This window comes from Euwallacea fornicatus, chromosome 24 (assembly GCF_040115645.1).
Source record: "Euwallacea fornicatus isolate EFF26 chromosome 24, ASM4011564v1, whole genome shotgun sequence".
In the NCBI taxonomy this organism is placed as follows: domain Eukaryota; kingdom Metazoa; phylum Arthropoda; class Insecta; order Coleoptera; family Curculionidae; genus Euwallacea; species Euwallacea fornicatus.
The window spans coordinates 995,269-1,015,032 of record NC_089564.1 but is presented as its reverse complement, the minus strand read 5'-3'; the positions used below and the strand labels follow the sequence as shown (position 1 = coordinate 1,015,032).

General features: G+C 33.6%; 1 protein-coding gene across 3 annotated transcripts; it reads right to left on the bottom strand.

The window, feature by feature from the left end:
• Positions 1-1,437: 1,437 nt before the first annotated feature.
• Positions 1,438-19,579, bottom strand: tefu (Serine/threonine-protein kinase tefu). Of its 3 annotated transcripts, none has more exons than XM_066296280.1 (31): positions 19,466-19,579; positions 18,569-18,768; positions 18,367-18,484; positions 18,110-18,268; positions 17,814-18,052; positions 16,883-16,984; positions 16,456-16,704; positions 16,236-16,387; positions 15,943-16,179; positions 14,560-15,401; positions 14,327-14,499; positions 13,230-13,380; positions 13,024-13,169; positions 12,770-12,970; positions 12,515-12,707; positions 11,587-11,855; positions 11,251-11,529; positions 10,174-11,188; positions 9,767-10,023; positions 9,483-9,712; positions 9,194-9,422; positions 8,831-9,139; positions 8,376-8,769; positions 4,955-5,150; positions 4,692-4,890; positions 4,016-4,227; positions 3,349-3,950; positions 2,839-3,212; positions 2,390-2,642; positions 2,042-2,329; positions 1,438-1,947 (listed from the first exon to the last, which is right to left on the bottom strand). In XM_066296280.1, exons 2-31 carry the CDS (start codon positions 18,761-18,763, stop codon positions 1,775-1,777), a joined length of 8,436 nt encoding a protein of 2,811 aa, XP_066152377.1. In that variant the 5' UTR covers positions 18,764-18,768; positions 19,466-19,579; the 3' UTR covers positions 1,438-1,774. The 3 variants fall into 3 exon arrangements, with proteins under 3 accessions (XP_066152377.1, XP_066152378.1, XP_066152379.1); XM_066296281.1 differs by lacking the exon at positions 19,466-19,579 and adding an exon at positions 19,099-19,338; XM_066296282.1 differs by lacking the exons at positions 18,110-18,268; positions 18,367-18,484; positions 18,569-18,768; positions 19,466-19,579 and having other exon boundaries at positions 16,883-16,980; positions 17,814-17,930.
• Positions 19,580-19,764: the final 185 nt, after the last annotated feature.

Below are 19,764 nucleotides of genomic sequence, written 5' to 3'. Positions count from 1 at the left end.
GCTAAAGGTGTTTAAACATTAAAGAGCACGGCAGAAGATTGAAAATATGTTTTTTTCAGTCAAGCGTAAAAACACCATTTTTGTTAGGTTGGTTTAATACTAGTCTCCTACAGAATCAACCAAAATCGGCTATTTTAGATTGACAACAACTCCTCAATGCTTCATTTAATGACCCTGAAAATTACTCTCGCGACAAAGAATTTCTTTTGTTAAAAAAGCCCATTAATATCATTATCAAAAGATAATGGAACAAAATCAATAGAAATATATCGTGTTATAACTTAGACGAAATAAAATGCCGGACCTCTACTTCACTTCTTTATTTCGCTTCGCGTCAGAATAGAATGGTTTATCTAAAACTGCAGGTCGTAGGGATTACACATCGCTAGCCGGCTAGTTGGCCGCGTCATCATCACAACTTGGCTGAATCACCCAACGAATAATACACATAAATAAGCAACTACCACCAATAATTAATTAGTAACGACTGATAAATTTACAAAACAAAATTTTAGCTTACATGAAGTATTCAATGGTTGGTGAAAACCAAATAATAATATTAAAGGTGTTCCTTTGCCAAATAGAAATTTTGTATCGTAACTCTTGTTTTGCATGGAATCATATTTTTCGCAATATTTTAAATAATCCTGATTTCAATACACAAAATAATAAATTCAGTTTTTAAGGATAAATGTGGTGTGATTGCAAAGAAAGAGGTATTTATTGGGATCCTACCTCGAAAAACTTATGCAGGGCATTTTAAGCAGGACCACTCTATAGCAAACATGATGCTCTTTTTGTCTAGTATATTAATACTTTTTTTCGGCCTAACAGAAGGACTTGCCAATGCGAAACTGCAACAATTTTTCGGCGGAAATATATACTCTGCAAAAAAATACATTTGTATTAGAAATCACAAAAAGTACCATAAAATTCTTTGCCGATTTGATCACCTGTCAAGATTGATGTACTTTTCATCAATAAAATTTTCTCAGTTGTATCATCAATTACCAAAACAGCACAATTGGATTCTTTCTCCTTCAGTACTTATAGAAAGATTGGTGATGGGATATATTTTATGGGTTGTATTTGCATTGTATTATTTAAAATCGGTAGTTTCTCAGCTAAGTGGATTAAAAGAAATTGTCAAGTGTTTTTTTGGGACTATTAAGGGGCCCGTGAACCTTTTCAAATAATAAGAAATCAAAGTTCATTTGAAGTCCTCCCTTAAAATTGTGAATATTTGCTAAATTTTTAATTCAGCTTGTTTCCAAGGGCCCTGTTCTGTAAAATAGTATTATACTCTCTAGACATACGAAACAGAATTTTAAAATTTGGGGCTATAACGAAGTTGGAATTTAGGGCATGCAATATCCTGACATACCTTGAGGGTACGATTAGGTTTACCCAACATTGTACTAAATGAAACAATATATGTAACATAAACAATTAACATAGTATGTACTTAGAAAAAATCTTATACAACGTTTACTTGGCGTGGTTAATTTTAACAAATCTTTCTTTTAATTTATTGCAGTCTGAGTTTGGGAATAAAAAAACAAAATAATTTGTCCGCGAGATCAAAAACGTGATGTATATGACATAAACAAATTTTCCAAAAGGCTTCAAAAATATTAAACTTACAACTAGTTTTAACAACAAAGGTAAATGTAATAAACTTCGCATTGAACCGTAATTAACTTTCAGTAGGAAATAAACAGTTTTACCGGATTTTTTTTTGTTTTGTAGGGACTTAACAAAATCAGCAAAAATCTTACAAATACGGTTGCCATCCATGAAACAGACGACATAAATTCTTGGGCTCCATAGCTTGTTGTATAAGGGTACCTACTTGTTGTTCCACACTTGATGGTTTTCCTTCTTCCGTCCCTTGTAGTTTGCCTCTTAAACGCAACAAGGCTCTTTGAGCCGATATATTTTTGTTTTCTGTAGTTGAAGAAGAAAAGGCATAAAGTCAGTGAGTGATAATGTCATACCACATTAAACTTAAGAAAGGTCAGATCGTTGCATATCTTTATACCTTCATCGACATCATCTGCCATAGGCCCATAAGTGTCATCCTCAGTTTGACGCTTCTTCGCTTCGGCTGCCGACACAGTCCAAAAGTATAGGGGATCATACAAAAGTACCTCCAAAATAGTCAAAATTATTTGGGAATTAGATCTCAGCACTTCCATAGTCTTTTCGCATGATTTCCTAAACAGACCTTCAACCCCAGATACGCCCATTCCATCTACGATATCTCTTGATAATCTGAATGGTACGGTTTCGGGCGTGGGGAGACATTTTCCTTGTTCAAAGGCGATACCTATGAAAATGGTTTCACTATATGATCTCAGTTATTATTATTATCAAAATAGCAATATACCGAAATCAATGTGAATAACTTCAGCTGTTTGTTTGTCAACAAGAATGTTGCTCACGTGCCTATCTCCGATTCCCAGCACGTATCCGCACATACTCGTGGTGGCGACACTATGAATGTACGCTCTCCTTCGTTCGTACCAAACGGACGGTTGTCGGAAATAAGTTTCGAAAAATTTATGGAATACCGGATGAAACTGCTTGCAAATCGAGTTGTAAATTGCCAATTTGTTCTCTAAGGATTTGCCTTGACACATCTAAATAATTAATAATTTTAAGAGGAATCCATCCCAAAATGCGCTAATGTAATCATTTCAGAAACCCCGATCAAATCTAAGACACCCTGAACAATGTACGTTAACATAGTAAGAAAAATTCCTCATGATGAGCTTTTTTTGGGTTAACCATTAAAAAAAGAAACAATTTTTTAATATATTCAATCCGTAGTCTTACCCTGAACATTTGCTTGCAATCGGCTGGAGTCTTATCTTTGGGTCTAAATTCTTTATGAGCCCCAATGTATTCCTTACAACCGCATAAATATTCCCCAATGGGCATACTATTGGCCACCCACTCCAAAATACCACTGCGCATGGACAGAGGTACTATTTTATAAGTTCTGACTAGCAAATTGTTTGTTTGCTTATTCGACGAGAGGAGATTGGTCATGATGGTAAAAACTTGTTGCATTACTGCATCTTGACGCAAATCATCCTGGCCTTTGACTAATTGCAAGTGAGTCTCGCCGAAAGTGCACCGACACTCGATTCGTTTGGGAGCGTTAATACCTCCCACAGTTCCGAATTTTGGAATAAATCTGGATATACCTGAAAGAAAGTGTATACGAGATGTTATCTCGGAAACGATACATCTTTTTGACAAATTGTATTTTAGTAAAAAGTTTTAAAAGAGTAAAACATTCGATCGAATGTTTTTCATTAAGTGCATTAAAGGACTACTTACCAACAATTTTACCATAAGTGTTATTTTTGCTTACTGGCAGTGAAACCGTGGGAACTAAAATGTCATCAAATGCCTTTATCTTCCTTATCTTTAACCTGGAGGGAATTTCAAATTCATTCTTCCTACTAGACTGACTGCTGTCATCAACATAATAGGCCAATTCGATTAACGCGTCCGCCAATTTCAGCATTTTATCGATAATACAACTAAAACCACTCTTCTTCTTTAGTTTACTGAGCATAGTCCCAGCTGTTATAGTCCTCTCATTAGCTGGAAATTTGTTTTTCGAGCTGCTGTACTCTCGATCTTTGTTCGCATTGACCAGAGCCAATAGAAGTGGTAAGGTGTGATGCGGATGGTCGGAGGCGCATTTCTCTATTATTTGGTTGATTTGTTGTCCGAACAAATCGTGCTGGTGATTTGTTATGTGCGGAATTAATTGAGGTAGCATGATGATGTATTTGTAACTTGGAAATTGTGGGACCATTTTCTGGAGGAGATCGATTAAAACCTTGTTGTCCTTATTTTCGAGGAAAAGAGCCATGATTCGGAAAATTTTTATGTTGTTCACGTCGCAAGATAATAGATTTTTTATGTAATACCTGACGAAGAAATTCAATAGCTTCCAATTAGCGGATTTTATCTCTAATTAACCTGAATATCTTACTTTATAGCGAAACCTAAAAGTTGATCTTTATCGCGCTGGGCTGCGGTTACTTCACTTTCATCTATGCGAATCTGCTTTTCATGAATGATTTGTGCCTTTTTTTCGTCATCCGTTTTCTTTTTCTGCTCACTGAACGCCATTGCCATCTCTTTACACGACTTTATAGTGGAGATTTTTTTTTGGAACAAGTCCGAATTTATGTGGCTCATTATCTTAAAGAAACGATCATGTCAGCTTACAAGAAACAAGTTTCCACAGCATTTACCCGAAAGGTCACGCATCGCTACATATGATAAATTTTACACTCATCTTAAGTAAAATTTGTCATATACCAGGTGACACAAATTAGCGTTTAAGTACGGGAGGTCATGCAAACTGTAAGAGACACTAATAGAGTGAAATTAGGGCAAATGCGCCTTTGAGAGTCCAATTAAAGTATTTTTTTTAAGTTACAAAGTTCAGAATATTTCCGGAGATATCTACGACAATTTGAATTATCCGATTTTGTTGTTCATGAATAGTATATACACAAATGAATATACGCATAATACATAATTTAAAAAAAATCGTACATTAAAACAATGCAAAGAAGATAGAATTAAGACCGTATCAGACTCGCTTGTCGAAACTAATTGACATTTTTTCCACTAAAAAAATAAATAATAAATACGAATACCTGCTGGTACTCTTTATCTGCAAATGTGGCTATTTTGTCATAAGTATCCTGAAAATTTTTGTAATCTTCAGCAGTCATACTATTATGGATTTCTTTATATTTCTGAAGTAATTCATTAAAGTTGTTTAGTACTGAAGTTTTGTCGTGATACATCTCCGCCGTATAAACTGCCTGCAACCTTAGACAACTGGCTTGCAATCTGAAAAATAAGTATACACCGGTTTTTATCACCCTTCACTTAAACCTTTCTCTCGATTATTCACCTCGGCGTTATATTTTCTGCTTTACATAGTTTTCTTAGCAACTGTTGTGCAATAAATTTATCTCCCTTCAGCCATTCCAACTGAGCCTCCCTTAGCTGCAGCTCAATTTCAATTGTGTTATCCAAATTGGGAATCTTCCGAATGTTCAAAATTGCGTTCTCAGCTACTCGGATTTGAAGTTCCTCTCTCGCATAATCTGACATCAAGACGTAATATTCATTATCCTAACTCAAATTCATGTTGGGTAACACAAGGTAAAAGTGATACATGCTACATGTACATTATTTAGTTCCATTTATACAGGATATCCCTGACTGTACAACGTTTGGCCAAAAGTGCTTGTACAAAAAAATACGGCATCATAAGCAAACTTCCCTATATCCAGTGTGGTTTTGTGTTGCCCCTGCAGGGCACCAAAGTTCTCAAATTATTATCGTTTTTTCGAAATAATCGCTAAAACGGTTTAATTGATTATCACTAGTTTTGAAACTAAGAGCTACAACATAAATTGGCGTTTTTTGACGTGGATGGGATTTTTTTTTAATGCCTGGAAACATGGGCGCGTGGCTCGTAAATCAAAGTTTGTATATTTTTTACCCCCTGTACGAATCCCTTTAATATTTTCTCTATCATTAGCTGACTATTTTGATTTTTTTTAATCGCTTCTTAAATTTCCTCCAGGTATACAGTTTCTCTACAAAAAAAATGATTTACGATACCTTGAAATTCATCGTTGTTGTGAAAACAATGTTAAAAAAAAAAGGGTTTAGCGTTTTTTGCGCCATAATAAAGCAAATATTCCGTACATCTAACGTGCAGGTAGTGTTTACTGTGGTTGTTATTCATCGGAGTTGAGTTTATGATAAATTAAATAATTTCTGGTCTTTTAAACTGGCATTAACGCGAATGTGCTGAGCTGGTGACCGCGTTCTTGTTAATTACCCAGCAGTTCCCGAAGTAGAAATGAAGAATTAAAAAAGCGAAATTTTAACGGGCTGTATCTCCAGAACGAGACAATTTCGTATATATCACCATGAATCGATACATTTTTGACCAAGGAATATGTGGGTAAGCCCCGACCCCCTCAATCTGGGACCCCCTGTATACATATTTATATTAATTATGAACCTAACGTATTTAATACCGCTTGAAATTCTAAATTAGCATTGTTTTCAATAAACCTCATAATTTTTCGGCCGATCAAGTTCTTTTCCAACAGGAGATGTATTTTTCATTCCATCGGGGCACGTTTGCATAATGAAACCGCTTCCTTAAATTTGCAGCTCTTCTTCGATTTTACTAAATCTGGAAACGTCGCATGTATCATTTCTAGGACCGATCACCTGTAACTATACAAAAGGCAGAATAAACATTTTTTGCATGATTTCGTACCGATATTACTTCGCAAATGATTCAGTCCAACTCTGGCGTGGCAGTGAGCAACATCTTCGTAAAGCGCGCTGCATTAATAATTGTGAAAATCGGTTTTTCTATTGTTTTAAAAACTTGTGAGATATTCTACTGGTATATCCATGACTTAGTGATTGAAAGTGACTGTGTTTAACCGTGATTTTCTGAGTGGAAGTGGGTATTGGTGACGTCATTCTGATTCACGTCAAGTGTTCGGGGGTAAGTTCTGACTTTTGTTCTTTGTAGTTTTAAGTTACGCTTCGACAGGCCAATGAGAACAAAGAAATTTCAATTTTAATTGAATGTCAAAATTATTAGCAACAATGGATCATTTTGAAAGAAACTTGGAACAATCTTTGGACGTAGCCGAAGAATGATATCGCAACAGTTTTGAAAAATTTCAATATTTTTCCCTAATTAATATTGATTTTCCCAGAAATTAAGTAATAGAGATTTTTCGCGTTTCACATTCCAAATGTAGGCGCCTCTGCTTCGAGTCAAAATTAACTCAAAATTTTAGCTGCTTTGAAGGTTTATTACATAACTAATACTGTTTTCTTATAGTTTCAGGTTTGAACTGGGTCCGCCTTTGTTTCAAGTCAAAATTAATTCGAAATGCCAGCTGTTTTGAAGGTTTTTTACATGACTAATACTGTTTTCTTATTGTTTCAGGTTTGAACTGGGTCCGGCCTTTGTTTCAAGTCAAAATTAATTCGAAATGCGAGCTGTTTTGAAGGTTTTTTTCATAACTAATACTGTTTTTTTTTCAGGAAATAATATTAATTTTTTTTTCAGGCATTAAGATTGATTTTTTTGGTAGTTATGTAATTTTTTGTTTTTCAGATTTCAATTGTGTACACTTCTGCTTCGAATCAAAATTGATTCGAAATTCGAACTTTCTATTTCCATTGATATGCTATAAATCAATTGAAATTGCACCATATTTTTTTCTTTTTAATATTTGACGTTTTTCTGGCATTCGTGTCTTTGATTAACGTTATTTGAAGTAAAACTACTCGATTCCGTAATTTGTCTGTCAATACTCGCGAAAATTTAACAATTGGAGTCTTTGATACTCACACGTTCATTTTCTTCGCGCAATCCATATACTAGAAGCATGTCAACCTTCTCAGCGATAGAATAATGCTTTTTAAAAAAACCAAAAAGTATTCAATTTACCATAAACTCAATTCCGATTCACAACAACCTTAGTAAACATTATCGGTATGTCTGTTATGCGGAATATTTATTTTACAGTTGCGGAAGAAACGGAAAAATAAGTTTTTTTAATTTTATTTTTTTTGTAAAATTGTATGATTGGTAAAAAGTTTAAAGAAACCATAATGTTTCAAAAAAACCAGCTTGTCGCTGGAAAAAAAATATTTGAGTATTTGTACAGGGGGTAACAAAAATTTTAAAAATTATTTACGAGCCACGCGACATTTTTAATAGTTCCATGTGTTAAAATAAGATCCCGATGGTCAAAACACATCAATTTATGTAGTCACTCTTACTATCACAATTAGTGAAAATCAATAAAGTGTTTAGAAATTATTTAAAAAAAAAACTATATTAATTTGAGAACTTGGCCGCCCTGTAGCGGCAAAACTAAACAGCACTTGAAAAATGTTAGTTTGTCTAGAACGCTTTACTTGTAATTCCAGAATTTTGGTTTAGGCGTAGCACAATATTTCCAGGGACACCCTGTATGAATAGCTTTTAAAGTGCTATTGTATACCCTAGTTTTGAACTCGATTTGGCTTAAATTTCAAATTTAACATATGTTGACTAAGCTATCCGTAATACACATTAGTCTCTACTAGTTTATGCCGGACGCAAAATTGTTCAACGAGTATTTTCCCCTTATTGTAATATACTAATAAACTTGCTTTTTGCTAATGAGCAAGCTTTATAATTGCATCACTGCAAACTACTTTCACTTGGAAAATGAAATGAAAATAAAAACCTATGACCTCGACTTTTCAAACAACTGACGTTCAAATGAACTTACCAGCAATATCTAACATTATATTAAAATATTTTTTCTTCAAAGCAGGATCCTTCTTAACAAATTCCCCTAGAATGGTCATTCTTTGAGCAATTATGGGTTCTATAAACTGAAAGTCGTTTTTCCGTATAATAGTGTCTTGGGCTTTCCACTTTCTTATTGTATCTTCAAGGCATTTTCCATCAATTGCATTCAGGCAGTCGTCCATTTCAATAAGAGACTGCAATTGGCAAAATATCGGATACAGACTTTTAGTACTTTCGAGACTCGTATGTTTCAGGTTATCGATTATGCACAAGTCTAATTGATTTTTTGTCACGTTGAAAGTGTACTTATCATTGTCGCAAAGGGATTTCAAGCAGTGAAACTGGTACTTATCGTAACCTGAAGAATTAATCTGAAATCGTCAAAAAATATGTGCTAATCTGGTAGGGACCGCAGTCGGTTATTTTTAATACCTCATTGTATTTAACTGCATCTTTTTTGTTCAAATTCCACTGGCCCAATCGCCATAAACACTCATACTGGGGTTCCTTCGAAATATTGTCACATAACAATGGTAGCTGATGCAGACCATTCATTTTGAAACTTTCGATCAAATTGGCCCCATTCATCTCCGAGAATCCTACTGAATTCATACTATAGTAGTTCATTACGAGATCCCATTGACCGGTGTTTTTGTAATATTCGACCCGACGTTCTGGATGCAGGAACAGAGAGATTCCGCATCCAGACAAGGCGTCTAAATCTCCAATTGATTTGTAGGACTATAAAAATAATATTTAATTTAATCCAGGATTTTACAACAAACATACGCTTACGCTCTGCAAAATTTGTTGTAAAGTAACACCCGTTTCTTGAGGTTCGGACTCGTAAATGAAATCTACCAAAGTGTAACCATTCTCAAACGGCTGTCCATTCAATTTCCCTTGGGCCAACGCAATTTTTTCCTGGCACCACAATTCTGTGTACAATAAAGCGGAGAAATGAGCGGAACAAAAAGCCGCTGCCTTGCCAATGGGCAGATAGTTAAGTTCTAAATTATGCGATCTAAAAATATTCCAAGATGTTAATTCCAAGTATAATTAAAGTATATAAAGAAAAACTCACTTTTTATATATTGCTGGCTGTTGTCTGATGAAATTTACCACGTCTAACATACATTTCACCGATTTCTTGTTTACAGGTACTAAGTTACTAGTTGACGAAGACACGGTCAAATTCCAATGTTGGGTGAAAAAGCTATTTATTTGATTAGATAGTATCTTTGTAACGGATACATTGTTTAAAGAGAGCATTAGGTAAACTAAGAGAGGTAAAATGTGTTCGCAAAATTTCGCCTAAAATAGCAATGGGGTTATAATATGCAATTAAAAGTAAAATCAGAAACTAACCTTAACTTTACAAAGAGAAGCCAAATCCCTTAAATAAGCACCATACTCAAAGACATTGAGTAGACTTAGTACCAAAGAAGTAATCCATTCGTCATTTTTGACGGGGGATGTAGGACACCATATTCTTGAAGTAACTGCCATATCAGATAAAACTTGAATATCTACTCTTAATTGTGATGTCCCTTTGTGGAATGTACTTATATAGGGGATTATGAAATGTTTATTAATTGGTCCATAACCAAAATCAATGTCAGAAACTAAAAATATTACCAATTAACACTTCTCCCACGATCGCTACGTTGCGGCACTACACAGAATAAGATCTTACACTCTCCTAACTCAATTTTTTTATACGTTGCCTTAAGTATACTTATAGTTCAACGTAGAAAATAGATATAGCCACTTACCCACAACGTTCTTGCCTTCTTTATATTTTAAAACTTCATACAATGTCTCACTAGCAGTCTTAACGACGTTTATGTCAGAATCCACAATATACTGCGTGAGCAGTGACACTACATGTCCGGTAAACAACTCCAGTGGAGTGCATTTGATGTCCAAAACCTTCTTTTCGGGCTCCAAAACTATGGTGGTTAAATTGGCAGGACCCAACTCCCCTAGACATTTTATAGCCTCCTGGCTAATGTTTTCTGTCGGATAACAACTCATTTTTATTAGCATTGAAGTCAATCTATGAATGAGGCTTTCATCGCAATCCTCGGAAAATCGTCTCTTTTCTGACAGTTTGTCGTAGAGTTGTTTTAGTTGCTCTTTTTCTTTAGAGAGAAGGTGCTTAAGGTGAATTAAACTATCTTGCCTAGTGGCAAAATCACTATAGGCCAAAAAGGACTTAATTTCGTCCTCTAATGTCACATTTTTACCCTCGTATTTAATTTTCTGATGAGCTTTTCTAATGCGGTCAAACTTGGTAGTCAACGGGAAGGCATCCAGTTTTTCGATAGAGTGCATTAAAGACTGCTGATTTTCTATTATCAAAAATTCCAATGCGTCAATGCACAAAGCGGAGAGGACGTCCCTTTGCTGGCAAAGATTTTTCAAAGAATTGACAGTGAACACCAAAAACTCTTCAAAATCTTTGGTTTTATCCGGAAGGATGTTTTTCAAAAAATAGCGGATATAATTCACTACTGCCCTACAAACTTTAGTCTCTGAGATATTTATGGCCAAATGCATTAGAAAGTGAATGATATCTCGCAGAAAAAACGTTGTCAGTGGAAATGACTGTTTAATAGTAGTAACGATGAGGTCAATAAATATTGTATACTGGTGAAGACACTTCAACTGTTGATCAATAGTGGCAGAGTACACCTTGCACTGAAGGTGCAGGTTTATTCGCTGTAGTTGGCTTATCTTCGTTTGGCTAAGAAATTGGATCAGAGGGCGGCTGTCGCAAAGGAAACTCTATAATTGTAAAACAATGGTGTCAAAGATTTCAGTAATATTATTATGGTTCATCGGAATACCTCAACGTAAGAGATACAGGCTTGGAAATCTTTCAGTGATATGCCTTTAGAGATGACCAAAACATTTTCTCCCAATACTAGTTCTAAACTTTTTGAATCGGTCACCATGTTAATAAGACATAAAACTAGTTGATCAATGTTTTCAATTAAGTTTTCTCTGAGTCTACTGCCTAAAACTTGCGCAGCATACGCAACTTCCACGGTACTTTGAACAAAATTTGCGTTCGTGTTACTGACACCGTTGGATAAAGCTCGGCCGAAAATTTTCGTACAACATCTCTAAATAGCAAAAATATGAAACCAACTAACATACTTAGATTTTACTTTTTGGCTTACCTCAAATACGTCTTTTTCAGTCATACCAAGCTGTCTGGCAGCTATGAAAAGGTCGGTTTGATCCGTTTTTAATAATAACGGTAAGCAAATGTCAAAATACTTCGTATAGAGGTGGATTTTATCGCTGCATCCTAACATTCTGTACTCAAAATCACCGATATTGTAGCCTAAATTGAACCAACCAGTCAGGATATTTTCTACGTATTTCTCCATGAAATTTTCAGATCCGAAATGATTTTGGAGGACTAGAAATGCGCGTCGCATCAACTCTGGAATTACATTAGTTTTCAAAATTTCATTCACCACATGTGCTACACTTAAAATAAAGTATTTAATTATTAAAGAACAATTGTAACTACACTAATACAAGCCTACGAGCTGAAAATTCTTCAAAATTTTAACAAATACATAACATTTTACCGATTATTTTAGGGAAGATACATATCACTCTATAATAATAATTTCGATGTATAATTTTTGATGAGCAAAAAAAGTTCCATAACCAAGGCGGCCTGAAACTTTCTTAACCTGAGTCAAGAAACTGTAGTCTAAGTATCTGTCCATTATTTTTCGTCAAAAAGTGTAATTATTACCAAATTTTCGGTGTATTATGTAATTTGAAAATCACATGAATAAAATTTTGAAAGCAGAATGTTTCGCAATCAAATTTTGGAAATACAAGTCAAAAAAATCAAAATAGTTCGTTTTCAATACATAGTTGTATTAAACTCAGAATAAGTCGTTTTCTTTTTGGGCGGGCTTTATCCAGCCAATACAAATCGACAAATGGATGACGCTTTCAGTAAGAAAAATTTACAAATTAGTTGTTTTAACACAAGAATTACTTTAAAAATTCACTTGAATTACCTAACAAGACTTCTTTTAACTCATACAAAAGCAGTTTAAAATATTTCAAAACTGCACTTACCTCCATTGCATAAATTATATAACTTTTTATTGTGTTCCAGGCGAATAATCGCAAATAAAGATTCTTCAATCCAACTACTACAATTCACTATAATGGACACAAATGTTTGCAAAGCAGACGAAGCTCGAAATATTACCTCGTCTTTCTTCCTCTCATCTGTTATATCACCTTCTACTTCGAAAACTATGATATTCTAAGAGTTAAAAAAATAACGTGTTAAAACTCCTAATTAGAAATCACAAAAAATGTTCATACCGACTCATAAATCAAATCGAACAGCTCCTCCGATAAATGTATGGTTTCTAATCTTGTGGACCCAGATGATATGCTTAAGAAGAACTCTAATGCTTCTATAGCCCGATAACGAACCCTTTGAAAATTACTCGAAAGATATACGGGTACATATTTTATTATTTCCTTGTTGTCCCATTGAGAATAAGAGCATTGAGGGTCCACCTAGGTGAGATGATTTAAATAACGGAAATTGTACTACATCATTTAAATTTTACCTTGCAAAGTTCTTCAATGCAATCCAATACTGCAAGTGCTATTTCGGGTCCGTAATAAGCCGAGCGAAGGTAAAATGGTTTCAACAAATCAACTGCTTCACTTTTCAAAGTCTCGTTTTCAATATGTTTAAGATGTTTGTAAACGCCTGCGTCAAGTAATAATGGAACTAAAGATGTGATTGTGAGATTTTATGTTCTTATTGTACCTTTCTGGATTTGTAAAATCTGTAAGGCAGATTCATAGCGACGATAAGTTGCAAAAGCAAGACCTCTAATGCATTGTAACACGTTGCAAACAACGGCTTCAGACAAATAATTTTCTCTGGCCAAATGGATGTTCATTAAAAACGCCATGATCTGGAATATAACGAGAAACTTTTAGATTCTGATAGTAATACTGCGACTTATAATTGACATTAAACTGCGCACAAGAACTGTCGAAACAAGACATTTTTCCATATTTTTACGAAATTTATTATTTCGAAAATGTCTTTGCCGATTTCCACGAAGAAAAAATTTCGAAAAATCTGTTTATTCTAGAATTATTCGTAAATAATTAAATACATGTATATCGGGATATTCAACTTTACGATCGAATAGAGTTTAAATTTTAACGAAAACAATTTTTAATTTAAGTTAGGCCTGTGATTCATTAGATATAATACCTGCCTTAACTTAACTTTATTTATTCAGTGAGCATCCAAAATCTCTTCTCCATCTGCCTTCGCAACGCATTGACATTGATTTGAAATTTGCAGATATATTATATTACCTAAAAATCCATTCTCTGAAATAAAGCCAATAGCTCTAAATTTCAAAATAGCGACTGAGTACCATTGTCAACTGTTAAACAATTTAAAACAAATAATACAAAATGGCGCACAATTGATTTACCCCAAAAAGTAGTCTTTTTATGCCTTATAAGACACCTCCAAATTTCAAATCTGAATGTCAATTTTACAAACACTGGATGCGAATGTCGAAACATACAGTTTATTACGTAAAGTGCACAAAACAAAATTAGGTTAAATTTTCATTCAAGTTGTTCCTGTAACAGCTTTGTGTATCATACCTAGCAAGATACAAGTATAATATTAAAATGAAATGTTTCCAGATTCATGTCCACTATAAGTTTTTAATATATTTTTTAGAGGGAATATCCTTTTAAAATTGTTAATACTAAATTTGCGATCCCAATGTGATACCACATGCCCGATTAATGTTCTTTAAAGATGTTCAAATCAAGCACATCTTTGTTTAACATTAATATGCATTCATATCAATTGGTAAATAAAGTACATACCAAATCGTAATCTGTATCGTCGCCGAAATTATAATCCGGTTTGGCTATTGCCACCATGATGTGCTCCTGTGTTTGACTTGCTTCGCCAGCATTTGACACCAAAGAATATTTAGCAAGCGCTCCGATTACAGATTTTTTCAATCGATGCTCAAGCTCGACCTTTGATTTTGCCACTAAAAAAAATTTTTTTTGACAACAAAAAAATACAATTTTTGGAAAACCACATCACGTACCACGTTGAAAAAAATTTACGATTCCCAAAAGACCTCGTAAGAAATCTATATGAAATAAGCTTTTTACGGTACTAGTGACGCTGTTATTTAAGGAAAATATGTAGTCCAGTATCTGTACAATGGTCACAAGTTCTTTGAGCATTTTCTCGTTATGGTTTTCATATTTACTGAAGGATTTAACACTGTCTTTGTCCAGTAATTGATTAATTAAACCATAAACTCGACATTCCTGAATTTGCTCCATTTCGACTGCTTGAAAATCAGCCATATAACTCAACACATTATACAGTAATCCTACAATGCATAACAATTTATCAGTCGGCTCTGCGTCTGCCGAAAGAGCGAAACTTTGCAATTTTTCAATGAGAATGTTGACAATTTCAAAATCGACATTAAAACTCCTATTGGACGAATTTTCCTTAATTGGCTGCAAATATCTACATTGTACCAGCTCAAAATTGCTTTTTGCGTACAGATCTGCCAAAGACTGGTAATATCGATTTGAGTGGTCAACTGCATTTTCATATTTGAATGGGGGACATTGCTTTAATGTTAAAGCCACCAAGAGTTTTGCAAAACTCGGTTTTAATAAGCAATGGAAATCTTTAATGCTCTGCCCATTGAGAAGGCTATTAAACAGCTCTCCTCGTTTTGAAAGCTCCAGCTGTGAGAAGTTAATTTGCTCCAGAACTAACTGCAACGTGTGCACGTGATGTTCAGTGATGATTAACACGCCTGACACGTAAGTTTGTATCACAGATTCCAAGTCTATCAAATTTGAATTGATTAATTTTCGTAATAAGTTTTGTGTTTCTTTTACGTTTTGATTTAAACCTACTGCCCTGAAAATAAAAAGGATACAGGTGTTCAATTAAAATCAATCTCTAGTGTCCTGAAAATACAATTGCATTTCCAAGGTTAATTAATAGAGCCACAATATAAGGGATAATAGTTATTTCTGAAACTAAGATTTTTTTTAAATTTTATGTTGGTCCTTATAAATAAAACTGAAGTAACTGTTTTTCCTTTAAAACTCTATATATTCATAATATGAACTGAATAAAACATGTGGCTATTATGTTTAAGGTTTAAACAAATGATAAAAATTTACAAAAATGTTTTATTACTAAAACATTTTAAAAAAATCTGTGCAATCCATTTCATTTACTTGTTAAAATTGAGAAACTATATATTCCACGTTATCAGACAGCTTTACCGGCGTTTCAAGACGCTCTGTACAAGGTGTACGAAATATTTTATTGTTCTTATGTGTTAATAGATACCAAGCAACAAGTTGATCAAAAAACGGCATTTTCCACACATATTATACAAATAAATATTATAAATATTAATCAAATTACGTAATAATTAATCTTAGCTTACCTTAAAGTAGAATCTCCTACTAATCTCCATAAATTTTCAGTCTCTTTCATTTCGTCCTTAAAACCTAAAAGTGGCTCAATATCTAATAAAACTGATTGAGTTTCGTAGATGTAACTCGTCGTTAAGCTGTCTCTAACTTCCAGTTGAAGAGAATGTAATACTTTTACCAAGCTTAAATAGAGCTTATCATTTATCAGCTGAGGGTATTTGGCCAGCAGTGATCCAACAAGTTTGATCCTGGCGAATAAAATTATTATAACACAAAGTAAAGCCCGATTTGCTTTCAAACGTACCAAACCCAACTTTTAGTTTCCTTTATCTCTGCAATGAAAGATTCTAAGGAAGCACACACTTTGCGTTTCTTTTTAACTTGGGTACACAAATCTAAATCACAAAATATTGATTGACTTCTACTGGCAGTATTAGACTCATAGGTAGTAAATAACTGTAATAAAAATTAAAATATTGACCAAATAATTTATACTCACTTCTTCCGGCCTGAGCAATATTTACCTCTTTACAAACTTCCACAAACAATATAACGAAGCTATCTAATATCACAGTCATTTTGCCTTGAGGAATGAAAAAATGAACGTTTTTCACGTTCTGTCTCAAATATTGAGATATCTCTGTAGTAACTATAGTATAAATTTGTCTGATGGTCAATTCCCAGCAATGAGAATTCAAAGTCATGACCTGATATTGCCCTGCTAACCCGCCATGAAGGGTCATTTGGAGCACACAAAATTCAATAACATTGAGCTGGAATATTGTAGGGTTAGTATGCTTGTTCCTTTTTATTGAAAGTGGAACTATCACAATAAACTCAGCAATGAAGTTTCTTTCTTACACCTTTAGGGAACTTTATGCACCATTAGATGAAGTTAACTTAGACGTTTATTCATTTGAAAAAAAAAATACAATTATAGTAATTACTTACTTTCAATTGAGAATCATGACCACAGGAATGATACAAATTAACCAGGTTTTGAAACACATCCTCCCCTAATTTCATACAAGATAATCTATTATCTTCTGCTGTCTAAAAAAAATGATCTAAAAAAAATTTGTAAAAAACGGGGTTATAAAAAAAATTGGATAAAACCCAGAACTAGCGAAAAAAATCGTCACCCAAGCGGTAAAAATTTTTCCGAATTCGGAATCATGAACCAGCGTAATAACACATCACCAAGTAAGATAATATATTAGAATTATACACATATAAGTAATACGATGATATATATGTATATTATACCATCCACTAAATTTAGTAATTGCATCTAAAAACCGCTAGACAAAAGTTAGTTCTGAGCTCTCGAATGATAATACCGAATTTCGCTACGTTGTGACATGTCAAACTAATTTTGACAGCTTTCTACAACCATATTGTATTTTCAACCCATCTACATACCCATTTTTAATGTTTGTTTTTATTATCAACAATTTTTTAATTAAATTATGCCAGATCTACACGTGCAGACTTCGGCGAGTCTGAAATAGTGAAGATTCGATATTTCGTAAATACGATCTAATGTAAATGGAAGTCGTCCTTACAATATCACATTTGGTTCAGCATTATCCTACCATAACGACAGCGTTAAATTTATAAAACTACGTTTACTATCTAGATTTCACCATAGATATTTAGGTGTCCGTTCAGGCGTAAATAAGGTTGCACTTTAATGCCTAATTTGTGCATTTAAAAATTGAGTTTCATGTATTCGCTCTATTTTTTTCTTAGCGCCGAACAAATTATATTGAATTTATTCTAACCTTTAACAACTCACTATATAAATGAAACACATATTTACAAAAAAAATTATAACAAACAACGAAATTATATACAACAATTATTTCAAAAACATACGTACATGTTTACAAAAATTCAACACAATCTCAACAGCATCTTCTTGCAGCACCCTTGCGTTGTGTTGCGTGATAGATTGACATAGTTTAGACACAAAACCAAACTGTTCTCTCAAAAAGGTAGCAGGAAAACTGGCAAGAGGTCCATTTTTAATTATCAAAGAGAAACACTTAAATACTATCACATTATTGCCAACTGTTGAACTGCCCTTTAAAAACTCGGTTTTAAGTATGTTGAATAGACCTAAAATATAGTGGTTGGATCATTATAACTTCTATGACTGACAGTGTGGGTACCTACATATAAAATCGTCTGGCTCTAAGTACCCAATAGAAATGGGGTTTTGCAGGATCTGATCTTTAATTGTTTTTAGGAAAGAGTCCCTGCAAACCCTCATCCCTCTCTCCTGCAAACAGCCTTCAAAATATCTCACTAAAGTTGATAGATCTATATCATTTCCTAAAATATACATCAGAAAAATGAGTTTTTAGTAAAAATTTTATTTTAATCAAAACAGTTGCAAATAAAGGAGCACATTCAAAAACTTTTTAACTTACCTTCCTGAATCCCCAATTTAATAAGCTTTGAAACAAGTTCCAAAGACATGTCAACAAGTTTATCAGGGCCTTTTAAAGGCCCCTTTTTTGTAGCAACTCCTTCAATCCTATCACATTCCTATTAAAACACATATTATAGTTACTTTTCTTTCAATTTTTAAAGCAACATAATTTTGAAAGTATTATATTACTAAAAATTTACTTTTTTTAAACACATCTGAACATTCTCTAAAAATATACTCCAGGAATGGCTTCTATTTAATTGAGATATAACTGCTTCTTTGTCTAAGAGATCGATCAGGTTTTCCAGTGATTTTTTACGCTCACTCTGTTTGGTGGAGCGTAAATTGGCTTGGGCTTCCTCTAATTCTCTTTGGAAGCTCATCACTGCAGTCATTTACCCTAAAATGATTTAATCCTATTTAGCGACTGCAGGAACACCATTTTATGTCTTTTGACTTTGATATAAGCCATCTTACAAATGAATTTATTATCAAATAAATACCAATACTTCATAAATATCTTCGATCAGTTATAATAATTTTTTAAACAAAAAAGTGCACTCTTTTGCTTTATCATCTCAAGGCAATCATTTAGAGTATAAACCTTCTAGGAGACTTCCAAACAACCACCAGAACTTACAAGTCAAGATGTCAACAACCTTTATATTTTCCAAAATATGTTAAAAATATGGCAATTTTTAAGGTGATTTAAATGTGCAATAATAAATACCTAGATGGGTTCTGATATATCTAAAATATAAGCTGTAATATTGTTATTCATTGACGAAATATATAACTAAAAAATCCAAAGCATTCTTTAAAGAATAGTGCTGAAACTGTTTTTCTTCCAGACTTCAACACTGTGTATTTCAAAAATGAAGCGGTTTATAGCATATGTTTATACCAATTTTTTTTAATTTTAACCCGAGAAATATTCCCTAAAATGTTCAAGGAGTGTTTAGGAAACACTCTGTATATAAAATACAAATGTTGGGGTATTTTTACAGGTTAAAAAATCAAGAACAGGATACTTTTTTCTTCCTTTGTTTTTTATTGTTAAAATAATGTTTCAAAGCCTAATTAAAATTGAAACTCACCTTATTCACAAATTTCAAAATAAACACTCACATTACATACAAAAACACAAATCATAAATCTTAAAAAAAGATTTCGGCGGGACATAAAAATAACTTTTTTTTCATGGCCTCTCGTCATCTTTGCAACGTTCAGCCAAACGATTAACTTTTGTTAAATATGGCGGACTATTACTAATCAACCATTAGGGGCCCCCTAGACGCTCAATTATATTGCACAATATAATATTGTGTAATATTATATTGCTCAATATTGTTTAGCCTACACAATTCAACATTTTTGTGCAATATACACATTGGCC

Excerpts from the sequence above, each read along its gene's own strand:
- tefu (XM_066296280.1), bottom strand. The coding sequence starts at position 18,763 with ATGACTGCAGTGATGAGCTTCCAAAGAGAATTAGAGGAAGCCCAAGCC. Across the intron at positions 11,530-11,586 it reads CTGAAAAAGACGTATTTGAG|AGATGTTGTACGAAAATTTT; the intron begins GTAAGCCAAAAA and ends TTTGCTATTTAG. Across the intron at positions 2,643-2,838 it reads ATTGCAAGCAAATGTTCAGG|ATGTGTCAAGGCAAATCCTT; the intron begins GTAAGACTACGG and ends TTAATTATTTAG.